Source organism: Anoplopoma fimbria, chromosome 4, assembly GCF_027596085.1.
Source record: "Anoplopoma fimbria isolate UVic2021 breed Golden Eagle Sablefish chromosome 4, Afim_UVic_2022, whole genome shotgun sequence".
NCBI lineage: Eukaryota > Metazoa > Chordata > Actinopteri > Perciformes > Anoplopomatidae > Anoplopoma > Anoplopoma fimbria.
Window position 1 is genome coordinate 16199136 of NC_072452.1, and position 14831 is coordinate 16213966.

Genomic DNA, 14831 nt, shown 5'->3' on the forward strand with positions numbered 1-14831 from the left:
CAATCACTGTTTGGCTAGATGGCCAAACATGTAGTTTAGTGATATCAAATAATGTGTTTTCTTCTTGTTGAAATACAAACTCTTAGAACATTAACACCTCGCTGCTTGTTGTTGAATCAGACATTATGTTAGTTTGTAGCAGATACAATAAATCAGGATACTTGTACTTTTGGAGCACTTGTCTGTTACAGGTTTCAAAACATTTCACATTGTTAAGATGAATACAGGGTTTGAGCTGCAGTATGGACAGATCTCAAGGGGTAATTACATAGTTTCAGCCTGTTTTCGCCTCCTACTGATTAGAAAAAAAACATGGTTCTTGTAGGGTGAGAGGGAGGGACAGCATGGGGGAGAGTCGGTGCCCCAATGAAATGTAATCTGATGCCAGTGCAGTGTTGAAGCTTAAAGGGGATTTCAGTCGTGGGAATTGTAATTGACAATGATTATCTTTTTTGGTGCTGTGTATTTGGTGTCATTTCTTTCAGAATTGTTAAAATGATAAGCATTGAATAAAATGTTCAATTACACAGAAGGCTAAAAAGATGTGCATTGCATGTTTTCAGAAAGTCCTCCTCCTAATTTTGTAAATGTACAATCTTCACCTGATGCTAAGATGCAGATGTATTTAAATACAAATCAACAATGAAATGCCTAAAAGAACAAAAAAACATTTTTCGAGCATTGAGTCTTGGATAACTGCAAGAAGGAAAACCACATCAGAGACTTGCAGAGGGCCACAACTGTCACATATAACAACAAGGACCACGGCTCCATTAAAGAAAGAAGAACGAATGTACCGAGTGGACAGAAATCTGGGGTTGAAAAAAGCCTTCAAACTCTCCCATACCTGGGATGTTGTCATCTTGACACTTCTGGCAAGACATAAAAAAATGACCAAATGGCAGCCCACTTCACACCACCGTCTGTGACGTCAACGAGAGCTACAACCAAACGTGTGAAGGTAAACAAACACACATTGTGAGTCTAATAATAAGAAAAAGCTCACGACAAAGCAATTCTTTCAAGATGTCCTTGTTTTTCCCCCCGAGGTCAAAGTTGTCCGGCCTGATGAGGAGTCGTCCTTTCATGAGTACTAAGAGTCAGGGAAGAGGGAGGAACGCTTGACAATAATCTTGTTGGATCATATTTTGGGTCGGACCGTACTACCAGTTCTCAGCCTCCTCTCGCTAAGCATCATCCATAACCTCCACTACATCTTACTGCTATGCTCCATTCTTAATTTCCCTTTAAATGCAGCCCTCACCTGTAAAAGTTAGGTTTAAAAAGGCGTTCATCCTATTATTGTACTCATATGTGTTTTCCAGCAGCTCTCTCTATTCCTAATTCACCCAAAGTCATAAGGGTTAACACCAGGTAAGGAATCTACTGTCTTTCTGACGCACACTAATCAGAGAAAAGAGAGTGTAACATTGGACTGAATGTATTGAAAGGAACTGCACCTGCAGGTTTAATGAAATGTCCATCCTGGCGTTATCATCGTTCACACTAGATTTCTAAAGAAAACGTATGGATATGGCTGAGTGCAATTCCATTCAGATCACATCATTTCTTGCCTTTTTTTATTCCAAGACAAGCTTTTATAAATCTCTTGATCTGATGAGAATATTCCAGGTTTTAGATGGAGCCTTTCAAGATCACAGCAGGAGATCCAGCTCAAGACATTCGGACACGGAGCACATGTAAATCCCATCCGTTAATACTCTCTTGGTTGCTCTTACAGGAATAGCAAACAAAGAATCCGGCCCAAACTAAATCTCATCAGAGAGATGTACAAACCAGTGATACAAAAAATCAATGTGACTATATGAGAAACACATACACAAACACACACGTGCACAAACATTTATGATCGAGGCCCGAAAGCTTTGGAGTCGTAATCACCTTTGGGACTGTTGGACATGGAACGCCCACTGTGCCTGTACATTCACTTAAAACGCCACAGACACTACAGAGGCCTGTTGTACACAACAGGTCTGGCAAAGCATTCTGGACCAAATCTTGAAGCTAATAAATAAAGTAAAATCCAATTAATATTTTAAGCTAATCATAGCCACAGAGCTGGAGAACACACAAAGACATATTGGAGCCCGCGGGGGGAAAGAGGAAGCTCCCAGAAGACTGAGGTCTCTACTTTTCTCAGATTTAAATTCAATAGCTCTTGTTTTAAAGATTCTTCCTATAATCCCAACTGGAATGATCCATAATTAACCTAGCAAGCTTTTGACAAATTAGCAATTGTTTCGTAGATGACAGAGGGGGAAAAAACCATCATGTCTATGGGTCGCGTAATGATTCCCTCACACATACATGAAATGTTCATGGCTACAGAAGCCATTTGAAAATGTCAACGATCCAGCTATAAACAGCCGGCTCAGATTATTCTGAATGACTGTGGAAGGTTATTGCTTTTTCATCGTGCTAGCATCCAAAAACACGAGTTGTTATGAAAGCTATAAGATAATAAACGTGCGTGGTTGGGGCGTGTGTGATTACTGCCCTGCTCTCCGGCTGTGTATAGGTAGTGGGGGGAGGGGTAGCATTCACATTTCCCACCCGAGGATGAGCAATGGTGACTGAGGAGAGGAGCTGAGGAGAGGAGCTGAGGAAGGCGGTGGGTGTGCGTCTCCGTCCACGCCGTGTGCTATGGCCCCGTTCATAGGAAGCAGGGAGCACATACTGGCCTCTTGCATGCCCGTTTTTTAAGAGATGGAGGGACAGATGCTTGTCCACAGTGTCAGGGCTTGCTCGTTTTCTCTCTCTGACAGCACCACCAACTGCCTCCTCTTACATAACCCCCTCCCCCTCTCCGGGCCCAGTGCCTGCCTTTATTGGCTTATTTCTCTCTTTTTTTTCAACCCTAGCATTTTCACCCCACTGACTGCTGCTTGCCCCCCCCACCACCATCATCCACCACTGATTCATTCTATTTTTATTCCAATGTAGATGCTCCTGGACTGAAAGCGTGAATGCCAGGTTGGAAATGTTTTCTCTACAGAGTTTTTGTGTGGTGCACATTCACATGATACAGCAGGGGAGCAAGGATCCATTTAAAGGATCGGACCAGATAGGATTCTACAGAGGGGTTTATCCATTAACCGTGTTGTGTTTCAACAACTTAAGATCCCAACACGAATCACAGTGGAACCTGTTTAGCTAATCATTTGTTTCATTGTAAGTTGTATATGGAGTGCTGGAAATGAGCAGCAGAAAAATGAGGTGGTAATACTGTTGGATAGTAAAAAATGTTCCATGTAAGCAATAAAGGCTTACATAATCACATCTGCTGTGAGCTTTGGAATGTGTGAAACATGAAATAAGCCTGATTGGTCTGGAAGAAAAAAGGCTTCCAATAGATTTTACACAAACCTCTATTTGCCGCCTCAAACCTCCCCTTGGTTGTAGTAATCTGCTAATATCAGTCGGGCTGCGGTTCATATGTGGGCTCAGCTCAGGGGGATCTCTTGCACTCTGCCACTGAAATTTCAGCCTCCATTTTACCCCTGTGCTTCTTCTCACCTACCTTCCTTCCTCCCTGGCCTCACATTTCTTGCTCAAAAGGCGATCAGATATAAACGTGGGGGCCACAAACGATGCAGCGGCTTCACTTGCCGCAAATACGAGACTACATAGACACATACTCATGCACAGCTAGAACCATTCCTTGAATCTCATGCTCACCGAGCCACCCTTCCCCCACCCAAAGCTCACTCTGATTCTCACATCCATGCACCTTCCTTAATTAAAGACTGCGCTTCTGGAGCTGTTATGACCTTTTATCAACTGTGATTTATAAATACATGTAAATAAATGGGGATACTAGAGACAAAATGGACACATTTAAAGAGGCAGTTTCATTCACACCGTGCGGCATGTATGACAGGCAGCGTTTGGGCACAGATTACTGCTGATTCCCAATTTTTTTTCCTGACAGCACATTCATTATATTCTTATTTTTTTTAGCATAACTGCTTGCTAAAACATGGAGGCAAAATAAGAAATGGAACTGGTATAAGAGATCCATTTCACCATCTCCTTCTCTACTCTGAGCTAATGAGACACAATCCTACAATTAGTACATCTTTGACAGATCTTTTCTTAAATTTAATGTACAAAGTCAGTCGGTAATGTCGGCGTCACCAGCTTGAGAGATAACACAAAAAAAATTGCAAACTGCACCCAAGTGCTGCTTCAGTGAATGAAAATGCACCATTTTTGGCCTATGGTAACTGCATCGGCGTAAGCCTTTGACGACACATACACTAGGTGTGTTAAATGTATAAGCATTAGTCATCTGCATCAAATCCAAACATGAAGATCATCTCTACGTGTGTGCAGTGGAACTGGATCAGTCCTGTTCTCTTCTCCTTACTCTGCTTCCAATAGAGGAACCACAGTCAACAAATGGGAAACAGAGGGCTTGAGATGAATACTAAATATGAATTCTCCTCTATAAATCGACAGCTGATACATGATGGTCTCTGTTTTTTTACTACAGCAGCAGCTCATCTGATCCCAGTCCTGCCCAGTCAGGCCCCACAGGCCTGAGCTATCTAACAGAGTGAGGAAGAAGAGTTACCTGGTCATACCACTCCCGGTTGGTACAGGTGCACTCGGGCCACCATCCTCCTTGTCCACTGGAGTTGTTGCCGTTTACTTTGGGGGCACACTTGGATTGGCCCTTTGGGTTGGGGCCTCCAGGGCCCCCACCAGACATAATCTTGCCCTTACTTCTCCCCAAAGTGCCCCCTCCTCCTCCCATGCTTCCGCCTCCCCCTGAGGCCGGAGGGGGTAAGGTCTGGCCTCCCCCGTACCCAGGCGGGTATCCATAGGGCTCGGCCTGCCATTCTCCTCCATACGACGGGGCGTCCATCCTACGCAGGGCAGCCATACGGGTCACCTCATAACATTCTGGGCACTTGCAGCAGTGATGGTGTTTGTGCATGCTGGCTGCGCTGGCTGGACTGACGCTGAGCTGAGCGGCGTGGCACTCTGTCTCTGCTGCCTCCTCAGATCTCACACGGCACGCTGTGATCGGCTCACAGAGCGCTAATGCCGACGGAAATAACACTAATCACGGAAGAATCTACAGATTTTCCCTTTTTCTGTCAAATCCTGTCACTCTCCGCTTTATTCCTCTCGGATGTAGAAAAAAAAAAAGATCAAGAGGGACGAGAAAGCAGCAACAGGAAAACAAAAATACAAAATGGGCACGTAGTCTTTGTCCTCTTGACGTAGAAGATCAAAGGAAATATTCAAAATATTGTATACGACCACACAATCAGAGACCAGCCCCGATGATAGAAATTTCCTCTTGCTTCTCTTGGTTCACAGTGATACGCATATAAATTCATAGATATATATATATAATCTTTTGTTTATATATCATATATATTTACACACACAAATACATATAAAAATATTAATATAAACAGACAAGCACAAATACAGTTATGTACAGGGATAAATGTATATATATAAATATCTATATGTGTGTGTACAAATATATATATAGATATATAAACAATATGTATAAATAAATAATATCCGCAGATGAAAATCTTCTTCTGTTCTTGGTATCTTCCCTCGGTCTGTCAAAATCTCACGCTTTTCCTCCTGCGTTGAAAATCGTTGTCTTTTCTCTCCCTGTCTCTTTTCTCAGCCTGCAGAGAGGAGCTGAGCACTGGATCGCCTCTCAGCCAGCTTGCCCTAGATGTGGATTATTCAGAGGGATGCAAGCAAGCAAGAGGGAGATGGAGAGTGAGAGACATAGGGAGAGAGAGAGAGAGAGCGGCAGGGGAGGGGGAGAGAGATACGTAGCAGCATCCCTCCAGCACCTCAGCCCTGACAGCCACAGCCAATCAACTGGCAGCGCTGCCATCAGCAGCAGCAGCACCAACAGGACTGAGCGCTTCGCTAGCTGCTCTTAAAGGGGCAGTAACGACTCAACCTCACTGCTGCCTGCCTTTGGGTGAAAAGGTGCTGCTTCACAAATCAAGGCATGATGAAAACATTGTATTTGTCTATTTCCTCAATAAAAAAAAAAGGGTCAGGAAGTTGTAGTCTGCAGTCGGTGAATGTCGACACGCGACCCTGATCCACTAATTGTGAGTCTAATCCATGTTTTTCATCAGACCAATGCAGCCAAAATCCAATTTACAGTGAGCAACCCTGTCCCTCCAACTGGTCTCTGGTCACCTCCACGGTCATCTCTAGTTCAGCCGCAAATTTAACAGCTTTACGTGCAAGTGATTGGCAACCTCAGGCTCTGTGTCACAGCACACATCTGTAAATAATCTCACAATGGAAGCAGGTGCAGCAGATGAAAATCCTATTTTTCTCCTGTGTTTCACTAGACCTGCCTCTCAGCAGTGATGCATTTTGAATCCCACATGCATCACTCTCTACCCCTCTTCCTTTTTTAAGTAGTATTACTGTAAAAAGCAGCACTGCCGTTGAATACATTCTATTGTTAACTCCTGCCCATGTGCAGTATTGGCTCAAAATAAGCACAGTGAGAGAAAACTGCACTGCTGGAGCCTCGTTTAAGAACCATAAGGGAAATATTTTATGTTCACAATGATGGCATCAACACATGTGTACGAAACCAACAAGATTACACGCTTGGGCTTTCAAGTGGGTGGAGGAAGAGATTGAGAGTGAGAATGTGTGAGGGAGAAAAAAAAAGAGAGAAAGGAGAGACTATATGCTTTCATGTATGTGTGGCGTTTATATATTCAGTAATGCGATTGGTCATTGGAGTTTTGCATGCTTGTGAATTTGTGGGTTGATCACAGCTAGATATAAAAACATCCCGACACTGAGGGTGAAGGTTTATTTTTTAAGAGACCTAAGAGGGAACGTTACAGTGTCGCCATTAAAGCCCTGCATATATGCATTATTAATGAAATGTGACGGGGAACAGAGCTGGGTGTGTCTGCATGGGGGAGAGTATATTTGTACAGAGTCTGCATGCTACAGTGCTCATACATGAATGCCGTTTCATTGTTTCGACTAACATAAGAAATGGTGCCTTAAAACTGTATTTATATTAATGTGTACATGTGCAACCTTCCTGTAAAATTGAGAAACATTTTCTGGCGAGGGCACGCTGCATTGTGTTGCAGCCCTACCAGGAGGCACACACAGCAGGCTCAGTGACACTAAATTACATGCAACACTAACTCACTTCATTGTGATGATGTTCCTTCACTGTAACCTACAGAGATTTGCCAAGCTGCGAACAAAAGGAGGAGAAACTTGGGCATCTTCTTAAAACAGAGACTAAAAACCCCTGAATGCCTCAAGTTACATTGTGGGATGCAGCCACAAAACCCAGCTGAAGCCAATCAGAGCAGTGAGGCGGGGCTTCGAAGGCAGCGGCTTGAAAGGACGATGTAAGCATATCGATCACGGCACACATGACCGAGCACATGTTGCAACCATCCTTCCCTAGCCTCGCTCTGTCTCTGTTTTAAACTGTCCACATCACATTTACCACACAGAGGGTTTGCATTTAAAAAACAATCACATACTGTACTGCACACAAAATGAGGGAATGGCAGGCAAGATACCCATAATATAGGCACGAGAGACGGACAGGAGAAAGATCCCCTACGTGAACGAAGACATATGTGTCATCTGCATTGGCGGGCACGCACATAGACACACACACACACACATACAGATTTGTGATATAAACTGTGTATGTTGACATATTTAGTGCCTCTGTGGGAAAGAAACCTCTCCCTTTAAATATTACATAATATAAAATATATAAAGAATTTGGTAGGTTGTTTAGAGCCAATGAAATGCTAGTTTTCTGTATCAGAAGGATAGCAGGAAGTGGAACACAGGGAGTTAATATGCACTAATCACATTAACAGCTATCACAGGAAAGAAAGGGTCTTGAAGGTTAATGTAGTGTTGGTGTATATGTTGTGTAAGACTTCTAATTTTCTAACATCATTTTGTGGATAAAGACGTATAGATTTTGATATTTCCGTTATGTTTTTATCACTAAACAAATGTATTGCTGCTCACTTCTGCGTCTGTGAGAGTAAATATTTCAGCAGAGTGTTCATAATGTGAAATCTAGGCAATTGCAATCTTATCCACGTGGCATAAAAGCCACATCAGTACAATATAGTGTAATCAAAAACCGTAGCCCGGCAATAAATACAAAGTTTGTGCAGATTTTCGTTGCGATTGTGTACCCTAAGTTTTGGTACGACTCAATTACACTATTATTTTTCAGGTTGTCGTTCGCAGTGTCCTTGTATTAGATTACAGGATATTGTAAAATTTAATCAGCAGTTTATAACGTTATAAAGCTGTCACCTATATAAGATTATCTTTCCATTTGTGACACAGTGCCAAGCAGGAAAAGCAATATTCAGTTACTGGCATTTCTTTAGTGACTAAACAGAAATAATACCAGAGATGGAACAATATAAAAACCATTAGAGAAATGTAGCAATCTTTTAGTTTTTCTTCAAACATGTGGACAAAGTTTTCCGCTTTTTATGAAAAGCTAAACACCTTTTTGTCACTTTGTACTACTTATTGAAACGACATATTGACACATTGTGATTATTGAACTGTTAGCTCCTAATTACACTCCGACCTTACCGAATTGAATCCACGAAAAATACAATTAAAAAAAAACTTGCCTTCATAATAGCCAGAAGACTCATGGCAATATACAATTAAAAAAAAATTGACATTCACCTATAACACATATTAATGCACATATAGGTATACATACATACATGCATTAGGGGGGGTGTGGGTTTGTGGGTGTGTGTGTGTGTGTGTGTGTGTGTGTGTGTGTGTGTGTGTGTGTGTGTGTGTGTGTGTGTGTTTGTGCAGTCCTTGATAAATATTGTGCCTAATTAAACAGCTTGGACTGAAAAGTAACGGATCAACAGCATTAGGTGATTTATCTTGTGAAATGAAAGCAGTAACCTCTGACCTTCTGTTGACAAATGAAAAAGAAGGAATTGTGATTTATGGCATAAACGAGGAAATTATCCTGTGCTTTTGAACAGAGATGCTTTTCCGCATCCCACCTTGCAGCTCCCCCAACACTATCAGCTCAGCATCAGCCTGCACAGCCCTTATTACATAAACCAACCTGGACACACACACACACACACACACACACACACACACACACACACACACACACACACACACACACACACACACACACACACACACACACACACACACACACACACACACACACACACACACACACACACACACACACACACTATCGTAATGAGCATGACAACCCCCCAACCACAGCACACACCATGTATTGAGCTTTTCAGTCATTTCTAGGCATTTCTCAGAGAAGCTTTGTGACTACTCCTTCGTCACCTGACCGGATGCAGCACCATAAAAGGACAGTCGGTAGTGAGGCAGTCTTAAAGAGGCAGCTCCATATCAACACGAACTAACTGCTCTACTGTAGCCTTAACTAACTGCAAGATGAGGGGGGTTAAGAAGCAAGTATAAAAAGACTCTCAGCATCGTTGCATCTTAGCAGAATCCATTTCCCTCTCCTACAAGAGATATTTAAAAGGAATAAATATTTCAGGGAATCTTTACCGTTAATGCTTTCACTGCTCAATGAATTGTAGCTTTGTTAAGTGTGAAGGGAGAAAAGGGGGAGAAACCCCAAGACAGAGAGACAGTCAGACTGAGAGAACGAAAGAATCTCATCAGTTTTGTACTAAAAGCCAATGTAACCTGCGGAGGAGCCTCCACGATGCTCTCCCAACAGTGCAGACGCAGAAAACAAAAGCTAGATGGTTAAGACTCCTATTAATAGGCCTCAGTGGCAGAGAACAGCTGCTCCACCACACACACCAAACACAGCACCTCCAACTGATGGAATAATGAGAGAGAGAAGCATACACATGGAGCAAAATAAGGAGTGGAGGGAAATGAGGAACACAAGATGGCAAGAGTGGGAGATTGTTTCAGAGCTGCATGGCTAAAGAACAGTGTTTGGCATAGATTTTGCACATGCATAAATAGACAAAAGCAGAAAGAGCTATGAAATGGGGTGCAAGGAGAGGGTTAAGACATGAGCTGGAAACAAAGGAGTGTGAAAGCGGTTGATAAAATATGATTAAGGTGCTGTCGGTCAGCAACAGACACTATAACCGAGGAGAAACGAAGCTAGGGTGCCCTATGTGTGGGCAGAAATGCAATGACTAGAGGGGGCATTATTGAAGCATGGTGCTGAACAGAAGGGGGGGAGAGTAAAAATAGAGAGAAGAAAATAGAGAGATGCCGAGAAAACAACAAAAGTGCTTATGCGTCCATCAGTGCATGTGCATGCGAAATAAACCCTGTGTAATTACCCATTCACCTTGTCACAGAGAGCAATGCATATGAAATCAGTGTGCTTGCTGAGTGTGCATCATCACGCTTGTGCTCAATGCCTGGATGGTGTAAAAAGCAGAGCAGAAAGAGAGAAACAGAGAGGGGAAAAAACAAAAAACAAAGACACAAATTAAAAGGGGAATGAAAAAGACAGGATGAAAAACAGAGAAGCGAGGAGAGAGATAGAGTCAGAGCAGTCTGTAGGGATGCAGGCGGGGGAGGAATGTGGTTTCCATGGCAACCCGAGGAAGGCTGAGCTCTGGGTGTCCGTTCCAGCTCTGCACTGCACCGGCCCTCGCCTCTCATCCGCCTTTCTCTCTCTCTCTCTCTCTCTCTCTCAGCCTCCCCCACTATGTCTTTCTCTCTACACCCCCCCCCCCCCCCCTCAATCCCTCCCTCACGTTCCCTGCGACTCCTTAGCTCCTTCACCTCCATCCTTCATGTGATAGAGGGAGTCACACACACACACACACCTCCATATTATCCAGAGTCAACCTGTGCCGTCACCGTATCCTTATGCAGACATTATCATACGAGCACATTGAATCCATGTGCTTACAGCGTGCATCTTCCTCTCTTTTACCCCCTCAAAGCCCCCTGATCCCCCCCCCCCCACCCCTCCATTGCACTAGTTCCCGGCTCAGCTGAAAAAGCCAACGCCTGCAGCTACTGTGCTGCCATGTGCCGCTGGCTGTGTTGTAATTGGGAAGGCATGTGAACACAAGGGCTTTTAATAATACTGAGGAACACGGCTAGCATATGAGACATATCTCTATCATGACTGTGGCTCATGTAAGCAGCAGGTCGACAACGACTCTTTGAAATGGTTTCACATCTTGGGATATACGCTTATTCACTTTCTTGCCAAGAGTTCATTGAGAAGATCAATACCACTCTCATGTCTCTGCGTTAAATATGAGGCAAGTGCCAGCAGGTGGTTAGCTTAGCTTAGCATAAAGACTGGAAATGAGGACACGGCTCGCCTATAGTAACAAAATCAGACTACAAGCACCTCTAAAGTTAACACATTTTATCTGGTTTGTTTATTCCGAACATAAAAAAAAAGAAGATATAGCACATAATCAGTCATAAACCACACATTGTAGTTCTTACACAACATGAGACATGTTATGTGTTAATTTGTGAGCCCAAGATGTGCTAATAGTATGGATTCTGTTACCTTTGGACTGAGCCAAGCTAGCTGTTTCCTCCTATTTCCAGTCTTCATGCTAAGCTAAACTAACCAGCTGCTAGTTTTGTATTTAATTGACAGATAAGAGAGTGGTATTAATCTTCTCGTCAAACTCTCAGCAATAGAGTAAATAGCTGTATTTACCAATATGTTGAATTATTCCTTTAAATCTTTGATATTTGCACAGGGCATCAGTGATAGCATCACCATGGTAAAAAATAAACCAATACTTTGGCATTGAGGTGTTTTACAGCTGAAGGTGAAGAGAGTGATAGATAGACAAAATATTTACAAAAATAGCTGGGCCATTACTGTCCCAAACATTATTAATTACAGTGATCTGCATGAGCATAATAGATGCAAATTATCATTGTAGGTGTTGAAATGCTGAAGAGAAAATTAATTAATTAAATTATTGAAATTTACAGAAATATTAACATCACAATAAACTACACAGATTCCATTCATTCAAACTGATCAAACAAATCTCCAGAAATAAATTCCTAGACTCCTTGTACTGCTTTGTGAATTAGCAGTCATGTCTCAACATCAATAAAATGTTTCAAAGGTCATCAACCTTTATGAACAGTAACAGATGTTTCATGATGCTAGGGCTCTTTTGTGACGCCTCACTAAACTGTCATGTTGAATGCATAATCATCACATCATCAGGTTCATTAGTATCTGCTTCCATTAGCAGCAGCTGCCTTTTCTGAAGCCTGATGAGAACCACTGAGGAGAAGTTGTGTTCAAAATCCTCTAGGAAACTCCTTTTTGCTTTGCCTTACTGACCTTTGGCATTTCGACGTGGGATAGAGTCACCAAGCCAGAAACTCGCTCCACTTTGTGAGGGCTCCTCCTGCTGGTCACTTGCACCCGAGACACACCATCTTCTTCCTCCTGGTCCTGTGGGACAGGCAATGATCAGGACATACTTGTGGATATCAACAATTACAATCATCACCAACAGCTTTAAAGGAGTAAATCAACATTTTGGGAAATTTGCTCATTTGCTTTCTTTTTTTAATCGGGCAGCAAACTGAATATTTTTTACATCCAGGTGGTTATAACAGTCTTTAAAGGTGCAATACAGCCGATTCATACCATTAATAAAGCAGCAAACAACTACTGTTTACATGGGATATAGTGGACTAACGTCTGCCTGAGCAGAGAATGAAGTCGCTCACCCTCTTTGTTGTTATCAAAGCTTCTCCATGCTTTATTGACATAGCAGGGCCGGCCGTGCTTTCAGTGCATGTTTGTGCAGGTGAGCGAGCCCTACTGGTTATAGCTAACAGCCTATATGGCCGTTCCCCTTGAGACTAACACTGTTAATACACAGAACTTTTACTTAGATTTAACTGTTAGCACTGTTAGTTGAGAGCCGTCGCCATGTTGTAAGCCATTGAGAGGCAATAGACTTCTGATCTCTTATATAGCAAGTTTAGGGAACCTGGAAATACTTTCAGAACAGCCATAGGGGTACAATCAGATGCTTAGCTTTGTGAATTTAACGTAATAGTAATTGATTGTACATATAATATGAGGTTAGAACAAGCAGGCTCCTCTGTATTCTTTAGTGCAGAAAATGGACTGTTGGATGAGAGGATTGATACCTCTCACATTTGAGTGCTCTGAATATGTAGCTAGAGCCAGCAGCCTGTTTTCTTAGCTTAGCATCACGAATGGCAACAGGAAGACAGAGAAAGTCTGTCTGGCTCTGCCTGAAGGTCCTAAAGCTCTCTAAATCACACATTAGATACTGTTTGTTTTAAACATACAAAGAATTAAGTGTAAAAGCTAGAATTTGTAGTTTCAGAAGTAGACTTATAGTCACAGAACAGAGTCAGGTTAGCTGTTTCCATTGTTTATGCTACACTAAGCTAACTAGCTGCTGTCTCTCTTATACTTATCTTACTGTCCGCAAGAAAGCGAGTATACTCATTTCCTTTGATGTAATCATGACTTTTCTACACTAAAGAATAAAGAAGAGCGAGACTAAAAAATATCTATGAGCATGGCTAGGGAAATGGTACATTAGTAAAAGAAAAGTCCTTTTACAAAATCTAAAATATAATAAAACATAACTGTGTTGGTGTTAATAACACACACCAACACAGTGCTATTTGTTGTGGAAACAGTCACCTGCCAAAACAGCACAGAACTGGACGGCAGGTCAACTCCATCTCATATTTTATGACAAATGAAACTGCACCAATGTAAGGAAGCAGAACACGTACTTAATCAAACTGAAGGGACCAAAACCTTCTACTGACTGTGGACAGTTATACACAGAGTCTACAGTACCTGAAATTCATTGAGACCGTTCCCACAGTTAAAGACAACACAGAACCTAAACTGACAGCAGAGGGCAGTCTTTAGAGACGGCCATCACTGGTGCAAAGTATTTTTTTCAAAAGTTACAGCAAAACAGCCCCAAACATTTTCCAAACACATGACGCCATCTCTCTCAGCTGATACCTCCAATTAAAATGAAAGCTTTTTGGTTGTTGCACTGGTTTGGATCAATTATATTAAGTTTTATTTTAGAGATGCTAAGTGAGTTTCTCTCGGCTCCATCTCCACATGGCAGCACTGACAGGCAGGTCAACTGACACTGCCAGAGCCACAGCTGCCCGCTTTGTGTAATAGTGGCAACTAAGCCCTTTGCACTGTGCCTGAACACTAACATACTCACAAACACACATGCACTTCCAAAATTGTGCCGACACATTTGAAATGAGTCCATCAATTAATAATTTGAAGTCATACAATATTTAAAATGTATGATTTTTTTCAGTTTTTCCTTGGCTAATACTTTCTTAGTTATTCCAGGATTATTACACAATCAAATTGGTGTTTGCAATGAAAACACTAATAAATTCTGAAATCAAGTATACTAAGAAAAAACAGCTTCTCTCACGGTTTCTTTCATTTCTTTTCCAAAGGAGCCATTCTCCACTCTCACCTGCTACTCTGCACCAAATCAGGGAATTTGCAGACTCATTTAGTTTCCCTCCCATCCTCCACTCAGGTGACAACATGGCCAGAATACTGATGAGCACCTCGCTGGGTGTCCATTAAGCAGCTCTCTCCCTCTCATACTTCCCCTTCTCCCTCTCCAGGACTGTGCCTGGGCCCCACAAGCAGCTGGGATCCAGAGAGGGAAGGATGTGGGGAAGGATCAGGAGCCAGGCTGCACTGAATTAGAAGCTCGACA

General features: G+C 42.4%; 1 protein-coding gene across 1 annotated transcript in view; it reads right to left on the reverse strand.

Moving 5' to 3' along the window:
• Nucleotides 1–14831, reverse strand: part of dlg3 (discs, large homolog 3 (Drosophila)) — a 73624-nt gene that overhangs the window by 47509 nt on the left and 11284 nt on the right. Inside the window, 1 exon segment of the mRNA XM_054598265.1 lies at nt 12404–12517. Within this exon segment, the coding sequence (XP_054454240.1) occupies nt 12404–12517 (114 nt within the window).